A 20,597-nucleotide genomic window follows, 5' to 3' on the forward strand; every position below is an offset into this window, starting at 1 on the left:
GTTTTTGGTTATTTGTTTTTTTTCATTTTCGTTTTTTCATTTAGGAAAATTCATTTTCTTTTTTTTCATTGTTTTCTGCCTCTTATTATCTTTAGTTTTTATTAGTTTTTGTTTTTTGTCTTGTTTTTCTTTTTAGTTGTTTTTTTCTTTGTACTTGTTATCTACTTTGTTTATTCTGTTTAACTAACATTTTATATTGTACTGTAAAAGTTTTTTAGAAATTTATATTTGTACTGTTGGACCCCAGGAAGAAGTTCTGCTGAGGCAGCAACTAATGGGGATCTGAAATAAATAAATAAATTAAAAAAAAATGGATGCATTTTCAGAGAAACTCAACCAGCAGCTCAGTTGTGTAGGAATACAGAAGAATGACTGCAATGAGAGTGAGCTCCAGGGGCAGAAACACACCATGTTCTCTCCCCATCAAGACGTGATTCAGCGTATAAAAATCTCCCTTTGGCCACCTGACGCCTTCACTGTAAAGTCAGTGTGAAAACATTCCTCGAACCACCAACCCTGGCTTGTTGGCTTATATACCACTGACCTTTAAGTAACATTTAGCAGCCAACAGTGGCTTGGCTCGCCTTTCCCTGCGAGATGCTGCCGTGACGGACAGGTGAGCCGTGTGTGCGCCGGCCTGCGGATCTGCAGCAGCAGAGTACATAAGTTACCTTGTCTCTCAGGTGGATTCCATGTTTAGAGAGTTCAGGACCTGCCTGGGCCTTTGATTAATGGCTATCGCGTCCATTTCTGAAAACTGCTCGGCTGTTTGTTTTGGAGGCGACGGGAGACGGCTCACGTAGCCGGCCTGATACGGTTCCCACGATGCCGTGTGCGGATGACTTCTGGAGCTTGCAGTGATATGAAAAGCAGTGGGCCCGCATTAATCACACCTGGCATGGCTGCTCTCAAGAAAACTCCTGACCCTGCTGCTGGACATTTTCTCTGGAAAAAAAAAAGGAATTGAACTTGGCATTTTCAGATTTTAACCCTTTTGATGACTGACTTGCAAACCTTTAAGTTAATTAAGTGCTTCTTGAGCTGTTTGCTGGACAACTTCACTTGAATATTCATGTCAGATTGAGTGAGAATCACAGGCCACAGCCACTCCCCCGGTGGGAATCGTAAACAAACACAAAATATAAATCATCAAAACATGTCTCCTTAAATGTACTTTGCTGTATCTTCTTTCTAAAAGAAAATACACAACCATGAAAGCTTTGGCCATAAAACTCAGTGTTCTGCTGTTTAAATCATTTTCTCTAGGACTTGCAAGTATCATGCATTCAAAACTTCTGTTTTTCAAATATATTGTCCTATTGTGTCAAATGATCTAAATGTCGGGGTGCAAAGGAGCAGAGAAGCTGCTGTTTTAGAGGAACAATAATGAATGAATAGATCTATATGCATTGTACGCACGTAATGACTTCATTTTTCAGGAAGGCACCTTTTTCCTGGACATTTTTCACATTTTGATGTATGGGATTTAAACCTCTCTGGAGCTAGTGAGCCATTCATAGAGCAAAAGATGCTGAATTTAACCAGGATGACATTTGGAACACAATTCAAGAAGACGGACATTTATACACAAGTGAAAGCACACACATTTGTTTATGCTTTAATTAATTAAAAACAGAAACATGCTTTTTTATAATCAGGTAATTCTGTTTTTTTTTTTTCATCCTCCATACCAAAATAATGACAAGGACCATTAGGACAGATGTAATTACAACTAACAGTATTAACCTGCTGTTAGTATTTATATGAGCTGTGCTGACAATAAATGCCACAAATGTTAAACAACATGACTGCCAACAATAGAAGAAATTTGCAACTGAAGTTAAATGTCAAGTTTCATTCAGGGAACAAATATCACTGCAGGAATAAATGAACAACCATAAAAACAAGCACAATTTTAGTGTGGAAAAAGGGAGAAAAATGTCCAGCAGTAATATGTTAATCAAGCAATGAGGGACCTTTTAGAGGCTACTGTTGGCACAATGAACGCATGATGGGTAATTAGCTGTTTAGGAGCATAAAGCATGTGCGCAATGTGCTGCTGATGCTCGGGATGAACGGTGCTCATGTAGATATTTATTTATAAGTAGGTTTTTGTGGCTCCTGCAGGATTTGTTTCACATATGTGGTCTTGCAATCCTTTTTGTGAACGTGCTTCATTCTTTCAGATGCATGTCGGCACAACAACAGCAACACTGTAATATGAAAATGAGTAGAATATATATAAATGTATCTATAAACTGCTTGTCTCTAAGGTCGAGGTAAAGAAGCTGTTGTGGAAAAAACCCATTAAATGCTCTTTCATATGTTCTTTCCAACTAGGTGAATAACTGGACGGAAAATGCACAGTAAATATATGCTAATTTAATGTTGCAGTTTCCCCCCCCACACAAATACCAAATGTATAGCATGTGCAGGAGATTCAGATTAATTATGAGGTCATTCCTGACATTCAACACGACTCATCTGAATAAAAGCTCTATTTTACTGCACACACAATCAGTGTTTTGACTGTATATTGAATATCTAATTACTCAGCATTAGTAAGAACCAACAACCTAGAATTATCTTAAGAAACAACATGATTAATGCTGAAATGTGTTACCAAGTAAAGACTCTTGTGTACTCGAAGAAAAATAAAAAATTAATTTCTTTAGTAATTTTTGAGTATTAACGCTTTGTTTCTGCCTGATTTAAAAGCACACGTGTGCAAGACGGCATGGATATAAGCAGGAGCCTTTTAAACCTGTGTTTGCCATAAAATGCTGAAGTGACTTCAAACTTGTTGAAGCTGGTATCAGTGGATTTGTGGTTGGGGTTCACATTGCTCAGATGAGATGGTGGGATCCAACACTGGCGATCAGTGGCGTCAATTCAGTGGAAGCTAAGGTATGGCAAGGTTACGAGTCACAGAACTTAACTCGAGTATCAATCAACACGTCCAGCAAATACTCATCACAGAAGTCTATGTAGCTTATCTGTGTGGTCAAGAAAATTGGAACTTTTTCAAATGCAGTCTCGCTCACTGCAAAAACTCAAAAACTTACCAGGAATATTTGTCTTATTTCTAGTTAAAATGTCTAATTTTTAGTCAAAAAATCTCATTACACTTAAAACAAAAGTCATTACCAGAAAAATAAATTTTCACTTGAAATAAGTAGAAAAATCTGCCAGTGGGACAAGATTTATCTTCTTATTACAAGCAAAAAAATCTTGTTCCACTGGCAGATTTTTCCACGTATTTTAAGTGAAAATCTACTTGAAACAGGTGAAAATCGTTGTTTCTTGTCTTAAATGTAATGAGATTTTTTTTTTACTAAAAATTAGACATTTTAACTAGAAAGAAGAAAAATATTCTTGTTAAGATTTTGAGTTTTTGCAGTGTATAATAACTAGTGAAATCGATCATGTTGTTCTGATTTGCATTTGTAGTTATTCTATGTATTAAGTAATAGAATAATCAATACAAAGAGACACAGAGTAATTCCATAAATGTATTTAAAAAAACAAACATTTACATTTAACCCTTGAAGCCAAGGTGTGGTGGCTGCCATACCTTGCCATACCTAATTGACGCCCCTGCTGGCGATGCTCCTGACCTCCTCCTCTCTCTGAGCCAGGGGGAAGTGCAAGGATAGAAAACAATCCCCGGCTGTTACCAAACTATAACCACAAGGCGAACAGGTGAACATGTAAAACCCATAACAAAAGTAAATAACACCAACAAACACTGGGGCACGTTCCCCCTCCATCATCCAGCAGCAGCAGCAGCAGCCGCAGCCTATCATCATGTTATTAAAGGGTCCTGCAGATCACAACCACCAGGACAGCATCAGAGGGAGGCGTCCCCACGGCACGCGTGATAATACGCTGCCAGCCCCCAGTAAACTCTCAGGTGCATGCTGAGGCAATCCTGCGAGAGGCCGGCTTGGAGCTCCTCTACTTTGGTCTGGGCTCAGCTTTGGAGCCCCTCACCCCCCCCACCCTCCACCCTCCAGCAGCAGGGTGCCTTTCTTCCACCGGCTGCTGAAACACAGGCACACCGGATGAGGACCAGCGATGGCAATCCCCTTCTCCCTTCCTCCAAACGCTCCCCTAACACTAGCGGCTGGGCTGCAGCCAGCTCACACAGACGCTGCTTTCACCTCATCCAGATAAAGCACATCAGTGATCACTGAGAGCGTTCGTCTGCTTTCATGGTGGTGCCTGGTCTGGACGCTTTGGTGGGCACACTCACACAGCACTTTGGTGCTACGCTGTGCACATACTGTAATTGCCCATCATTGCTGCTTGAAAACACTGAAAAGAACAAATACAGATGATTCAGTGTCACCATATTTATTTTCATGTCTCCAACATGAAGACATGAAACAGGATTTCTTTTGAAATAATCAATTCAGTGCTGTTATTTTTCTAGATTATACACTATTTTCAATAATGCACGTCTCTGCTCTATTTCTTGCAGCTACGTTTGAATTAATTGATAGTCTTGTGATTGCTGTATCAAGTGTTGTTTATGTCGGAAACGTCATGTTCCTGCTGATGAGATAAGGTTACTGGAAGGTGCTGAGTTTCACTCACACATGCACACACTGCACTGGGGGGGCCACGCTTCAGGGGCTCCCCTCTTTCCATTTCCATATGTTTCAGATTTAGACATTTTTATATCATGCTTATATATATGTATATGTATATATATATATATATATATATATATATATATATATATATATATATATATATATATATATATATATATATATATATATATATATATATATATTCTTATTTATATACATATTCTTCTAATTCGGTCTGATATTGTATTCTGAAGATTATTTCTCAAGCTAAATACTGCAAAGCAATAGTTCATGATCTCTTAATATTTCCTGCACTAAAATAAGAAACAGAAATAGAGCATCCAAATGTGCATCAGTTATTTGTGTCCAGTCTGGCTGCTGAGAGAGAAGAATAAAAAATAATATATAAAAAAAAAAAACCCAGCTCAGTCTGTGCTGCCAGTGAGGAATTCAGGTTAGTCCCAGAGGACATCACACCTGTCAAGAAAGCAAGATGCAATAACACCCTCCATCCCAAAAAATAGATCTGAGGAAGCATTAGCCAATATAATGAAAAATAGATCTAAGGAGCTGACAAAGCAGATAAAATAGGAAAACAAGCTCAGAGTAATTCTGCTTTGATAGGCCTCAAATATTTAGTAAGCAAAAAAAAGGGGGGGGAAAAGACAGAAACAAAAGTAGGTTATAAAAGATGTACGTGCAAAGAGAGAGGTTTTTTTTTTATAAAATAAATGATGTGTGTGTTCACATTATGAACTTTATGTGGTGTGAGTGTGTGTGACAGACTGGTCGGGAACAGAGGAGTCAAACTGGTTGCAAACAGCCGGAGGAAGTGCCCTCTTTTCATTCCCTCCTCCTCCCCACTGGGAAACCGCCCATATGTGCGTTTAATCCACATTTGCAAGCAACTCCTATCTTCCTGCTCTTTTACCATCACTGTCCTGCTCCCTAACTGCCTTTTTCCTCCTCGCATGCGTTTTCACTGCAGTCGTCCGCGGCTTCCTCTCTCTCTCTCTCTCCCTCTCTCTCTCTCTTTCTCTCCCTCCCCGCCACCCCGTGCTTTTTTTTTTCCTTCCTCCTATTTATGAAAACGTCACTTCAAGTCCCTCCCTGTTTGAATCTCATTAGTTTCTTGTGTGTTTCTCCCTGTCAATAATCCTGAATCCAGACTCTCTCTATTTCCATCCCTCTCTATCTGTCAATCAGCGCCGCCTTTGAACTGAAAACCACTCCGACCAACTTCAACTCCCTCAATCCGAGCGGCGCAGCTCCTTCTCCGGCAAACCCTTTCTGCCAAGATTCCCCTTCTTTTTTACTTTTTCTTCACGACCGCCAGAGCTTTTTTGGAAAACGCCAATACAATACCCCCCGTAAAAAAAACTTAAACTCGGACTTTCGGGATCAAGGGGGTTTTAAAAACTTTTTTTTTTTTTTTTTTTTTTAGTGTTGTTAACCCCCCTCCTCCTTGAAGGAAAGATTTCTGCACGGGGGAAAATGCCGCAGCTCAACGGCGGTGGAGGGGACGATCTGGGCGCAAACGATGAAATGATTGCCTTCAAAGACGAAGGGGAGCAGGAAGAGAAAATTTCGGAGAACTCCTCGGCAGAAAGGGATTTAGCAGATGTCAAATCTTCTCTGGTGAACGAGTCGGAGACGAATCAGAACAGCTCGTCGGACTCGGAGGTGAGTTGCGGGTCTGAGAAAAGCGGGGCTCTGTGTATTAGGTTGCGGGGCCTGCGCGTCTCGACTGTGTAGCGCTTTTGCAGACTTGAAAAAGAAAAGTTAAAAGTGTCCCCCCTCTTCTCTCGTCGGCCGTTGTGCTAACTTGAACGCAATCCTTGTGTTTCATTGCATTTCAAGGCGGAAAGACGGCCTCCGCCTAGATCTGAAACTTTCAGAGACAAAACAAGAGAAAGTTTAGAGGAGGGTGAGTTTCTGCTTTATTGTCCTCTTGTTTTTGTTTTAGTCATGATGACATTACATTTGCCTCACGGGGGGAATTTCCTCCGCTTCATTCCTCAAAAATGCAATTTTCAGAAAAAGACAGAAGTTTCCAAGGCCACTTTATCAAAAAGTTTTCCTCTCTCTCCCCCCCCCCCCCCGCCATGTTAGCTGCAAAAAGGCAAGATGGAGGGCTGTTCAAGAGCCCACCGTACCCGGGCTATCCGTTTATAATGATCCCCGATCTCACAAGCCCCTACCTTCCCAATGGATCACTTTCTCCAACAGCACGCACAGTAAGTTTTCATTTATTTACAGCTGGATTTGTGCAACATACACTCTTCCTCACCCTCTCACACACACTCTCACACACACGGGCTGCGAGCAGGCGGCCGGTCGCGGAGTGTTGTCACTCAGAAACGCTGCCGAGAAAAGCGCGGAGCCAAGTTTTCCAACTCCACCTGAAGTGTACAGTGCGGCGGCATGCGCGCGCCGCTAACGAGCTAGCACTGCTAAGCAGTGGAAAGGGACATTATGATTTATGGCAGGTGAAGTTCAACATTTTATTATTTTTTTTATTTCTGCTTTAACACATTTTAAATTAAGAGCCATGTGTGTGTATATGTGTATATATATTTATATAGATACATATACATGTGTATATTTAAAAAAAAAAAAGAAAATCAAAATTTCCCCCGTCCCCCATCTACTCATTAGAGTCTGCAATAATAGTATTAATCCAGGCTACAAGTGCATGTTTTAACCTACTGAATAATGCAATTGCCTTGTGTTTTGCACAGCCTCATCAAAAATGCCCTTTTTTCTAACACAAGCTGCTCGCAGACCTTTACACTGGCTCTCTGACACACTGTAAGCAGTGTGAGTAAAACCACACAAATAAAATCAATATGCAAATTAGCTTTTCAAAGTGATTTGCATGTGTCAAAATGTGGAAAGCGATTATGTAAAAGGTGTAAGCATGTAAGCTTATTTTTTTTAAATTCCTTTACAACATTAAACAATATTTATTCTTCCTTTGATATCCCTACACATACACGAATTGTACAATACATTTATGTAAAATATATATTTTGTTCAGGTGTGATTTATTCAGTGGAAATGGTTGTGCCACACGATGCTATGTTTTGCATATGTACCACCTTTGCTTCCTGGAGAAATCTGTTGGCTTCAATCAAAACCTTTTAAAACAATATTTATAAATAAATTCATGTTATTTATTTAGACACAATGAGCCATGCTATGATTATGCACACTTACTCATTTGCTCAGCACCTCGCTGGTCCCTCTGGGAGAATGGCAGTCCTTAAGCGGCATAATTTTCTCAACCATGGGATGTTTGTTTTTCTTTCTTTCCTTTTTTTTTTTTCCTTTGCCTATTTTAAATGGTTGCAATTACAAGTCAGCGCTTTAAGACCTGTCATCTCATTTTCCAAGGTTAAGGCTAAGACCAGGAATTAGGAAATATGACCCTCCACCCCCCTCTCCTCACTAAGTCAGCTCTGCCTGGCGAAACGGATATTTGTTACCTTTTTTTTTTTTATTTTTATTTTTGTGCTCTGGATGTGCACACCTTGAAAAATTAAGACACATCTGACACCCAATGCCTTCTTTTGTGTTTGACACATTTTCTGCTTCTGGCTCAATCATCCGTGGGCTCACATGAAATAATTTTTGCTGCCCGCACCGGTGTCTCTGTGTGTGTTTGTTTGTCTTCTGCACGATAGAACATTTTGCCATTCTTCCTCTCTTGGTGATCCAGCCCTATTAACACTGCTGGCTGGTATGTAGAATTAGTCACACTTTATTCTCATCATCGCAGAAAAAAAAAACACACATTCTCTCAACAATGCTCACGATTCCAAGTGAAGTACCTCCTTTTTTCAGTGGTAGTGCTGTAGTTTTTTTTTTAATTTTCTTTGTGACTACGACATTGCTGAGGAGTATTGGTCTCATTGTGCTTGTGCAGCATTTAGAAAAAAGCACTAAATCGTGTGGTATGTCTGGAGGATGCTGCGTCCAGTCGGCGTCGACCTTTGCTCTGTTAACGCTTCTCTTGAATTGCCGGATCAGATTTTTATTGTTTAAATCATGTTTCCCGATTCTTTCACTTGTTATATCCTCTCTGCTCCATTTCCTCATAGTTGAGACGCAATCGTTTGCAAAATCTAAAAGGAAAAAAAATAAATAAATCACCTGCTGGCTGCTGAGGAGGTGCTTATTAGCAAGGTATGAGAAAACATATCATGCAGCTTGATTAAATGGCGTATCTGAACAGTAACCGTGTGAGAGCGCGCTTTTTGGGCTGGCGGTGGTCTTCCTACTGTACCGCCTCGGCCCCCTCTGTCTGCAGCGCCCTGTGTGTCCAGCCATTAGAGCTTTGAAGTCGGCGGTGGCTGTAATATAAATCTATTAGACTTAAAGCTGGTATAAATAATTCACCTGGACATTGATTAGCTGTCTTGCTCTCTAACATGTCACGTTAGGCTCTGAATATGACTGCTAGTGTTATGAGAATGAGACTTTGTCTGATTTGTCATGAAAGCCTTTGATTCTCGCCGCTTTCTGCCCTCAGTTTTCTTCATCTTTTCCTTTTGGTTTTGTACTACTGTTGAATATTATTTTAGGCCTTTAGAAAATCTTTATTTTTATTATTAGCTGTTGTTTTTTTTTTAGGTAAGGTTAAATTCTATGATTTCTTTTTTTTTTTTTGTTCAGATGGCACTTTCATTAATCCATCTGGACACCTTAAATTGTTTGTGTTATTTTTGAGCTTCATGGCTTGAGAGGGGGAAAAAATTCCTGCATGAGGCCTTTTAACCCTAGTTTGTCTGACCTTTGGGACTCATAACCAGTGAGAATTTGTTTTCCTACCACCTGAATCCAAGGAGGTTCACAATTTAGTATCATTTAGCAATTTGACATGATGCTGTGCCTGGGCCTGGGAGCCCTCCTGCCCTCGTCTCCTCCTCTCCTCTCCCTGCCGTCTCTCCCTCTCCCTCCTCTCTGAACCCTCACACAAAGGCCTGCTGAATCACTGGGTGCAATTTGAATTGGGGAAATGGCCTGGCTAGTTCACCCTGGTTTTTCCATCCTTTTCACATTCCCCCTTGTTCCCTTCGCTCCCTCCATCTCCCTTCCTCCTCTGTGCGTACCTTTTGTCTCCTGTCGATGCTAACTCGGGGTTTGTGTGTAGGGGGGGGGGGGGTAGAGGCAGTGGGTTAACTCCTATGGCTTGGGCTAACATCACACCTCAACAGGTCTGCAGACGCAGAGCAGAGGCCGAGGGAGGGAGAGTGGGATCTAGGCAGCCAGCTCTCCTGCATCGGGGCTGCAGGGCCGTAAATCCGCTGGCTTTATTTACTGCCTCTCGGACTTATGAATGTTAAGATATTTGACGCCACCCTTGGCCCCATAATTCTCCAGGCCCGGAGACTTTTGGCGGAGGTTTTGAGTTTCGTCTCATAATTACGAGTAGCTTATAAAAGAACAAGAAAGTGGAGGTGGAGCAAATGGGTGCTGCAAATGCACACACTGAGCATCCACCAGTGCTTTCAGATTGAAAGAGAGGGAAGAAAAAAAAAAGATGCTCCCAGAAGCCGCAGTGATTCAACTACAAGATGGTGAAATGGCTTTGTGTGGTTGAAACAATAGCTTCCCCCCCCCCCCCCCCCCCCCCCTTTTTTTTTTTTTCACGTCTTGTTGTGCCGGCTGCACCTTGCTAAAAAAACAAGCCCACTTTGATGCACGTCGACTTATTACTTAAATGTTTAATTTTCTTTTAGAAACAGAAAATGAGGGATTTTCTGGTCAGATTATTGTGATGAACATTCATGAGTGAGTGTAACACCACCTCCTTTGTGCTCACATGCTCCCACTGTTGAGGCCTTATCTATTATAAACGACACAGACAGTATCTTTCCTAAACATGTCGGCCACATAAGCATAACAATGGTATATCATATGGATTATGGGTGTTTGCCTGCTGTAAATGGGTTTTTGGCTGTGACAAGAGGAAAGATAGTTAAATGCGGATTTAAGGGATAGGGCCCACACCTTATCAAATTGGCTTTACATGTTAATCGGTCCTAATTGGAGTCCGTGGGGGGTTCCGTGGCACGACGTGACCGCGCTTTCCCCCTCTAGCTGCAAGATGCACTCTGGATTTAGTTTGAAGGTCGTGCTCCTTTTGTCTTGCAAATCACTTTTGTTTACAAAGTATGGCGGAAGCGGCTCCCGCTCTCCGTCTCCCTCCCACCAGTCCCTCTCTCTCTTCCTCCCTCTCTGCTGCTCCTCTCATCATATGCGAGGAAAGAGGAAAAAGGTCCTCATTTTTTCTTTCCCTTTTTTTTTTTTTTTTTTTTTTTTTTTTCTTTCTGCGACTCAATAAACAGCCATAAAAAGTACAATCTGCTTTGGATTTGAGGAGTTAAGTTCAAGGGAGGAGGGGGGTGTTTGGGGGGGGGGGGGGCGGGGCAGCTGGGAAACAAAGTTTGGCACCATTAAACTGAAATTGGGGTCTGCTAGACATTAGTGGTGCGCAGCACATTCTCGAAGCTTAATTAGTCCGAACTGTAATTGTTCATGGTCTGCCAATAGGAGTAATGCTCAGGAAAAGTGGAGTTGCACTAAATCGGCCCAGGGTTTTAAAAACAATAAATCACTCGCATATTTGTGCTGTGATTCAGATGGAGGCTCGACCTCTCCCATCTCGACATGTGGTAAATTGTAAAGTCAATGAATCGCAGATGTAGGGGTGGTGGGGTGGTGGTGGTGGTGGCGGCGAAGACTCAGGAGGAGAGACAGAAGGAGTACAGTAAGGTTTTGTTAACGCCTGCTAAACGGATAGAAAAGATTTGTGCAGTAAATATTTACCAAGCTGACATGTAATATATATATTTATTTATATAAAGGTATACATTTCTTGCCTCCAGCTTGCTGGGCTTAATTATCTCAATGCTGAGGATGTTGGCAGGCCGAACCATGTGAGAGCTTACGCGCTCGTCGATCTGTCACTCTGCTTGAAACACCACAGAGGAAGAAGAAGAAGAAGAAGAAGAAGAAGGAGGAGGGGGAAAAAAATCAGTTGGTGGGGTGTGTTTTTAATCAGATTGTAAACTAGTTTGAGGAGTAGTGGCTCCCTGGTGGCAGTGTGAGCTGGGTTAGGGTGAAGCAGCTGCACTCAAGTCTGCTTTGGGGCTGAACCCCCTTTTTTTTTGTTGTTCTTTAATAAAATCATTGACTTCAGGGTTTCTAATGTAATAGCGACTAATCTGAGACCTAATTTTGACTTCAGTGTGACAGATTATGTCTGTTACCCATTAAGTCATAGCACAGCCATGGTATTTTTTTTTTTCTCTTTTTGGTAAAACATATTGTTCTCTAAACCAATTAATCCATTATCACCCCCAGCATCCTTTCCTGTTTCTGCCAGGGAGCAACCACACTCTTGTTTTTGTCTGCCTGAGCAAAGAGGGAGAAGAAGAGGAAGAAAAAACAAAAAGACATTAGTTAAGCAGCTGTGTTCTGGGGTCCCTCTCACCCCCAGCCCCCCCAGAGTGAGAGTAACCCCATTCCTCTTCCACTTAACCCCCCCTCCCTCCTCCTCGTCCAGTGCATTTCTATAGAGCTGAGCACAAAGATAGTGCTGTACATCTGGAATGCAACTTGTCATTTGTTAAATATAGGCCAGCTTGGTTTCTGGCCCACATGGCTTGGGCCTCTCGGAAACATGGAAATTAAATTATTCTCCTTAAGCGTGTGTGCATATTTGCATGCCTGTGAACATGTAGACAACAGTTAAACGTATATAAATACCATATAGCCTTCATTTACTGTTTTTTCTTGGCCAGCCATCTTGGGTTTTCTAGTATTGTTGGCCAGGTTCATTATATTTCCAAAATCGGTGAATGAATATACTCTGAATGTAGCGATTATTATTTTTTTTTTTTCTTCCCCATTTTCTTTCCCTAGTTCTTGTTCTGAAGGACTTTTTTTTTTTTTTTTCTTTTACATTTTTGTTATATTCCAACATTGGTGTACACAAAGCTCCATTTATACTTTGTGAATTTTAAATCAGTGAAGGACATCACGTTGCTGTCAGGAGGCCCTCATACAAATGCAGGTTTAGTCAGTTTATTCAGTCAGTTAGGTTTGTTGTGTAGATATAATCTGCACAAATCAGAACAAAAGTCATCTTGTTGTGCTTTACAGAGACGTAAAGCCATTTCTTTTTAGCCACGTTTTCTAAATGATTGGACAATTAATGGAAAGCAATCTTTTTAGTTGTCACAGAATAAATAAGAGAGACGCGTTACAGATTAACGTATTAACTGGTTTGAATCATCCGAGCTAGCAGCATCAGAGATTTTATTCTTAGTGGGAGATGTTAAAGGGGACCTATTATGAAAAACAGGTTTTCTCTTGCTTTAACATATATAAAGTGGTCTCCCCTCAACCTGCCAACTCAGAGAAGGAGGAAAGCCACCGAATTCTGCAGTGTCTGTACAGCCGCCCGGATGATCCATCCAGTGTCATGTGGATCTACGAGCTAATAAGATTCTGCTCCCGTGGTTACGTAACGACGGGCGCGATTTACATCGATTGGCCTCTGATGCGTGAATCCACGCCCACAACTAACTCCGCCGGCCGGAGCTTCCTCCATTTTTTCGTAGCGGTGTATTGCGTCATTCAGGCAGCCAATCAGCACAGTGCCTCATTATCATAGCCCCGCCCACTCAGAATCCTGCATAGATAATGAGGTTAGAGAATGGGAAGATAAAGACATGGCTCAGAGGCTGAATTTCTAATTTACTTAGCAAAAACAATCAAAAGCTTGTTTTTAAGACATTCAAGGCCTGTTTAAAATAGGTATTAGATGCCTTAATATGTCCCCTTTAATATTCTTCAGCTGAGAGGAAGAACTTGGATGGAAACAAGCGTTTAGATCTCCGTCCAGTTGATTGGTCAGATTATTTTACATTTTGAGATAACTGGCGTCATCTCTTTCAGAAAGACTGGTAGACAAAACACGAGTGCATAAACCATCTGCCCAGCAAGCAGCCCTGTCAGTGCAGCTGCTGTGGAGCAGTGTTTTTCATTACCTTCAGACATTTATTGAGCTGATACATACATAAATAGTACTTGATAAATGCTACAAAAACTGTAACTCCATACTGGCCATCAATCTCTCCGCTCTCTAAGCAACCGGCCTTGGCCATTAACGAAACCCGTATCGGTCGACCTCTGCAGACTTGTTGAAAATCATTAGATGAATTGAAGTGTTTGCTGAAGATTTGAGATTTTATTGGCAGCGCAACCGCACTGCGTGAGCTGAAAAGATAAAGTTAATGGCTATTGACCGCATCTTTTAGATATAAACGGTCTGGGCGGGACTAGTTTCAGAAGATCGCTATGCAAAATCAGGAATTTCCAGAAAGTGCCTTGTTTACACAACAGTTGTTGGGTTTTTTTTGGCAAAAGCATCATCAACTCTATAAACTATAGTTAACATTTTTAACACTACATGTTAATTCATGAGAAGAAAGATTTCTTTTGAGCTCAGATGTCAATCCAGGAATACATTCGGTATGTGTGTCCCTGTACTTGCCTGAAAGTAAATGTTGCTGTAAGTTCATTCAGAATGGGACCAGAGTGCTCCGGTAGCCAAATGAGTTGGTAGCAGAGTGGGAGGGAGCAGAGAAAAGCGGGAAATGTGTGTCAGGCCTCTGCGTGTGAGTGGAGGGGGCAGCGGTGGTGGTGGGGCTTTGGGGTCGGAGGCACAAAAGCCGTCTGAATAGAGCGCATAATTGCTGTTAATGCCAGGGCAATGAGAGCAGCGACAGTTCCTGGTTAGATGTCCAAACAATGGTGCCCCTGGGCTTCACATTTATCTTCCAGTGTAATAGGGGGGAAGAGAAGAAAAAGGAAGAGTGGACTGAGGGGAGCTCGGCTCGGAACAGGAGAGTTTCAGCTTTCAGCCGCGCTCGATGGCCGAGCATGTGTTCACGTGTGTGGTTTGTGTTTCTGAATAAGCCCCACAGGCTTCCCCCACCCCTCCTCGCGTCCACGTTTCTCTCTTCCCACCCTCGTCGTCACTGCCAAACTCGGTCTCAAAAGTTCCGGGTGCGAGGTTTTGCTGCGATGCTGGAGGAATTCCTCCGATTGCCGACCTTCTGTTTGGATAGCGGCGAGTGTTTGGGAAGGGTCAAAGTGCATCGATGGCAAGAAAGAAGCCCGGCATAAAAAAAAAAAATGTATTTAGACAGTGTCAACAGATAAGGAGTGCTTCAGTCTCCCTTGGGTTTTTCTTTCCCCCCCCACCTTGGGTTTGTGTGTGTTTCTGTGCACAGGGATAGGAGCCACGCTGCCATCACAGCTTTTAATGATCACGTCGGGCTAGATAATGACTAGCTGTGCCAGTGTGCAGTGAACACCTGTGGTACACCAGCCTTTTATGGATGTGGTAAAATGCACTGGAATGTGCCGTAGCTGAAGAATCTCATTCATGCTTATATGTTGTTGGTTTTTTCTCATGTTAAATACATTTTAGTAATAGAAAACCCCCCTAGGTGGAAATAATTTTGAACATAAACAAGGTCCTCTTACGTATCATGTTGTTCTGGAATATTTTCCTTCTCAAAAGCAAGGTAAAAAGGAAAGATAAGTCCCACCTAATTTGCTCAGCTACCCGCTGGACAATGCATTATGCAGATGGTGTTTAGCAGCAGTCTTGTTTTTGCATCCAGTTTTGTATCTCCAGTCTTAATGGAGCCGAGGGAATTTCAGTATGCAGATAATCTGTTCAAAATGCCTCAGATGGGAAAGAGGCAGTTGCGTGTGCTAAACGCATAATGGGGGGGAGTTTAAGGTGATAAAACTCCAGTCAATGTATTTTTAATCTACTAATTAAACTTTTAATTGTGGCAGGATAAGCTCCAAGGAGTGTACGTGTGATGGTGTGTGGGGGTTTCGGGAGGGAAGGGAGTCTGCTAACGCGGCGATCGTCTGCTTGTTTGTCGTTTATTTGTTACTTTTTAAAGGTTGTGGATTCATAGCTGCCTGCAATAGGTGAGGGAGGCTTTAGAGGGCGAGCAGAAGTAAATTAATCTACTAATCTTTGGATTACAGTAGGATTAAAAAAAAAATGTTGGCAAGATTACTTTAAAATGCACAAGGCTAATAAAAATGTAACCCTTTTTTACCCTGCTCCGTGGAGCAGCGCTATAGATTTTTTTTTCTCCCTCTTTTTCCTAGTTGATGAACCAATTCCAGTGGAAAACAGATTAAGAGTAAATTCCCATGTGAGCTCTTTAACCAGCTGTTAGGAACCTATTTACACACAATAATAATATGCCTCTTACAAAGAGACAGCTGTCAACTTGTGTACGGCACTAAATAACATTTCATGTGAACAGCTTGTCACATCCACACGTGGCCCCCTACCCAAAGCACACGAGCCCTGAATTGGCAAGCATTGTGCCACTGATGACGTGCTGTATGTGGAGTTTTTATTGTGTCTGGGAATTGCAAGGAAAATGATTTATATAAATTGAATTAGATGACAAAATAATTTGCCATCAGATTGTTAAAAGAAAAAAAAAAAGTCGTCTGTTTCCACTGGTTCCCCCCTGCCCTCGGTAGGTATTCGTCCCTCTGCAGACAGAGGGCCTGTGTGACGGCGGCGTTCGGGGTCAATCCCAAAAAGTGAACAAATTGACTCGTGGAAGTGAATTGTCAATTGTCTCGCTCCCCAGTGGGGTCGGACTGAATGGAGTGTCTTGTTTGGACAACTGTCCCGAGGTGAGATGAGTGGCTTTCTCCGTTCAGCGCCGAAGGGACGGACAGATGGACAGATAGATGGGGGGGACGACCGAATGAACTGGCAAACAAACAGAGGGAAGAGGGGGAGGAATGTAGCGCTATTGAGGCAGAAAACAATGCAATCTTGTCACCCTGAAATTGCTGGTTGATTGCAGTAATGACCTGCGGTTCCCCGCTGACGGCAGCTCGGACCGTGTCCAGCGCTGACGCATTGTCACCGGAAAGACGCGAGGAGTGGAGTCTTCCTGTGATAAAACCAAGCCTGAGTGACAGCTGATTTAGTGGATCTCTGTGTTAAATATTAAACGTCAATGAAAGCAGCACATGTCCCCGTAAATTTACATACTTTGGCATTGGGATGGTCTGGGATGATTATTCCACATCCTGGTTTTCTTAATAACGCACTTTGGCCCGGACTGGGATGCAAGTCTGAATCCAGCAGGTTCCCAAGTGGAAGTCCCTTTTTCAACATTTTTGATTTTGGTTTGGAAACTGTTTTAACAACTGTTTTGACAACCTTACTGTCTTGAAGTCCAAAATGAAATAAATAAATAAAATCAAATTCTAAAGGTTGCCATTGGTTGGTGTACCATGTAGGAGAGGCTGGCCGTGGGCCTAAACTGTATATACAGTATTAAGCCTCTGGTGTAATCTCGAAACTCAATATTATTGTTTACTAAGAGCACAGAAATGTCAGGGCTGTGCACAGTATTTGGAGAGTAAAACAGCCAGTGACCATTCAGACTGGGTTCTCAGATCAGAGGTAGCTCCCCACCCCTTGGCATGGCGATCAAAGGTTAAATGTACTTACTTTACTGTAAACCTGAAACCTGCAGTTTAGTAATAATGAAAGTTAAGTTTAGAGGCGTCGCTGAACAGTCGTGGCCTTTGTGTCATGTGAAGCACGTCAGTGTGCACTTTAGAACCAGGAGGCTTTTTTATCTACACTTTACTGCCACCTTTATCTTTATTGCCTGCCACGTTTTGCATATTTCAGATATCAGTAAAGATACATTTCCAGCTTTGTCATGACAGATGAAATCAGGTTAAGGTTTAAGGAAGGCTCCTGTTGGGATGTGATGATTTTCGCTAATCTCACTTCCTTGGGAGGTCAGCCAGTAAATAAGCAGCCAGCGCCGGCGCGGGGCTCTGGACATGCTTTTTTTTTTTTTTTTTTTTTTTCTCCTCAGACTAGGATCCAGTTTTGCATGCGTATAAAAGCTCTTTGTGCCTCGTGGATGGCCCTGGCTCTTGTAGGGCTTGTATATCTGCCTCTGCTCGGGCGGTCAGGCCGGCCTGCAGCGAGGATGCAGCAGCTGGCCGGGGCCCAGGCACAGGAATGCTGTGTGTGCTGTTTAAATAGTGGCTTGTCTCAGTTTAGGCCTGGAGGACTAGAGGGAAGGAAGTTGCAGCATGTTTACATAGTTGAATTGTCCGTTGGGTCCCCCCCACCCCCCCCAGTGTCTAATGCACTTCTGTTCAAACATTCACAAGTGTGCAGATGACCCCCACTGATGCTGGTGTTCACAGCTCTGCTTCTCTTCCGTCCGAATGTGTTTATGAACAATGAAGACTTGTAGCCGCTGCTTTCTTCCCTGCTGTGGGTGTTTGCTGCTTTAACCTGGAGACTTGGATGATAGATACAAAGTATTACGCGGCTCTGTTTATCACACCGAGAGAAAAGAGAAGGGCAGCATGCAGACGGATGTGGAGTAGAAGTGGACCTCATTGCTCTTACCAGGAGCGGTGTCCAACAAGCAGACAGACATTGACATACGGCAGAGTTGTCAAGCTAATTGTTGTTTGAATTACCTGTTATGATCCAATGACAAATCTCTCACACTCTTGCCACCAGAGCGGAAAATGTATCCGGGGATTGGCATGATCTTCATGAGTGTGTAAACCTGGCTTCAACAAGATGGATAAATGCAATTATTGGACAGACCTGGAAAGGAGAAAATCCATTTAAAGCCCGCAAAGCTAAGCAGGGGCCGTGGTTAATTCATTTGGCCAATTTACGGGTGATGTACGAGTGTCAGGGCACATTAGTCAGGCAAGGGGAATAGGTATGTGTGTGTTGGCTCAGTAGATTGGGGAGGGTGTGTTTTTTTTGTTTTAATGGAAGGGAGGGAGAGGGCATCTTCACATGAAGGTGCTCTTTGGGTGCAGTCTCCTTCAGACTGGGTTCCACACTTTCCTCCACTCCACAGCACTTGGCGTCTCAGCGGACAAAAAAACCAATGGAGCCCGGTCGTAGAAATGACAAAAAGATGCACTGAGTGCAGTGAGTGGGAGGGAAACGGGATTGCTTTGCAAATGAGGTGCGGAAACGTGGCTCTGGTCTGCTGGGCAGTAGAGTGAGTACCAGAATGCTTTGCCACACCAGGAGCTCAATCAGCTCCTGTCAGCGCCCCCCCCCCCCCCTCCTCCCTGGTCCACAACTTAAATGACTGCTTTTTCTGTACACAGCAGGTGCAGTCGCCCTGTGACCGCTCAATTTATGGATCTAGTGTCAATTTATCCAGTAGTATTGTGAAACTAGAAGCAAGTAGAAGACGATGGTAAAGTAAAAAGCTCAGAGTGTTGCCAAAAGGGTTACAGTTATGCTGTGGTTTCTAGTTAAAAGGTGATTCATTGTTGATGGGGATGAACATGCTCACATGATAAACCTCAATTATGTTCCTTTTTATTATATTTTATTCAAGGCTTTTAAGTTTGCCGACTCTTCTAGTCGTTTTTCGCCGGCGTTTCTTTTATCCGTTCATGAACTTGCAGAAGTGCACTGACAGTAGATGGCTTTACTCTGCTTGCTCTGTTACACCGCCTTTTGTCTTGGTGGAGCAAAACCACTCAACGGTTACACAAGCTGAGTGGTATGCAAAAACAGTGGTTAGAGCATAGCCGGGCGGGTGCAAGGCGTTGAGGGAAGCTTTGGTTTACAGCTTCAAGCCGCAGCCTGAATCAGGGCAGGGCTTGCTATCAGACGGAAAGAAGTGAGAGGCTAAGACCTCTCTCACTATGATGCCGATGCTTTTAAAGTGGCGGGGATCACGCTTAAGTGCCTCTTGGTTTAGTAGATTTGGATGGCTGTCTGTGTCAGAGAAAGCATGCGTTAGCATATGTCACCTGACTACCAGGCTGGCGGCCCCTGGAAACCAGAGTCGGCGTGAATGCCGAGGCTTGTCAGAGACAGGTGCCAGCACTGCCACCCATGCCTGCCGCACAGCAGCTGGGGAAATAGTGCAAGGCCCACGGTCAAGCGTGGGCCACTGGCAGACGACATCAGCTAGAATTCTTTGACATGCGGGGTGTGAAATGAGCAGCCCACCATGCAGTCCTGTCTAAAAGTCGCTGTTTGTGTCTGTGTCCGCGCTTCTCGCCGCCACCGGGTGTACTGTCATTGTTATATTGAATTGTATGAGAGGGTGGAGCTAAAACCGAATTTGATCTCTGATTAAATTAAACAGTTGAACATTTTTCGATGCTGTAAATGTCTGACATCCTTGTTGCATTGCACTCATCAAGAATCAAGCACAACAAAACATGCAATGGGGCATCTGGTGCATTATTCAAAATGTTGATGGCTGCAGCAGATCTGCACGCATGCTGCCATCACATAGATGGTGATGTGAGACCTGTCAAGTGCTTGTTAGCACTAACAGCTACAAGATACATGTCATGGCTTACAGTGTTAAATGTATTCAACTGTGTAACGTCTGTTCCCTTATTACAAAACAAAGGGAGTGACAAGCTTTTGGAAGATTTGGTTCAGTGATAGTTTGATGCTGTAATTCAAATGCATTCTTCATCGCTTTGGTTTAAAAGTTATTTATTTACAACCTAGATCTAGGAATGTGCGATCGCCGTGTAAAAAAAATCCCCTTCAACCTCCAATTTGAGGCAGTTTTACAGTCGCAGACTTATGAATTACTCGAGGTATTAAAAAGTGGAGCTGTTTCGCTCCTAAGCAGATGAACAGCGCAACTGGAAAGTCGAACAGGAAGCTCTCCTCCTGTCTTCCCACGGTGGTGGAGTTGTAGATGTGCCTGGAAGCCATTACCGCGAGTCCTCTGAGCTTTTCAGGGGGGAACTTTAGTGGACCCGTTCTCCTCGATGTTTAACACTCACCTTTGGGATCACTTTGAGTCCTGAAAACTGAAAATCATGCACTGCAGATATGCAGATCTAGTCATCGTTTTTTCTCCCCATCCGCCTGAC

The 20,597-nt window shown here is 42.8% G+C and overlaps 1 protein-coding gene across 33 annotated transcripts in view; it reads left to right on the forward strand.

Moving 5' to 3' along the window:
* The first annotated feature begins 5,646 nt into the window (after window positions 1–5,646).
* tcf7l2 (transcription factor 7 like 2) overlaps window positions 5,647–20,597 on the forward strand; it is a 94,976-nt gene continuing 80,025 nt past the window's right edge. For 4 of the 33 annotated variants that reach the window (XM_061707864.1, XM_061707872.1, XM_061707876.1 and 1 more), the window contains exons 1-3: window positions 5,661–6,281; window positions 6,459–6,525; window positions 6,711–6,835. In XM_061707864.1, the coding sequence (XP_061563848.1) occupies window positions 6,093–6,281; window positions 6,459–6,525; window positions 6,711–6,835 (381 nt within the window). In that variant the 5' untranslated portion in view covers window positions 5,661–6,092. Of the gene's footprint in view, window positions 6,282–6,458; window positions 6,526–6,710; window positions 6,836–20,597 lie in introns of all 33 variants that reach the window. The other 29 variants (XM_061707877.1, XM_061707884.1, XM_061707894.1 and 26 more) reach the window with 16 other exon arrangements.

This window comes from Cololabis saira, chromosome 19 (assembly GCF_033807715.1).
Source record: "Cololabis saira isolate AMF1-May2022 chromosome 19, fColSai1.1, whole genome shotgun sequence".
NCBI lineage: Eukaryota > Metazoa > Chordata > Actinopteri > Beloniformes > Belonidae > Cololabis > Cololabis saira.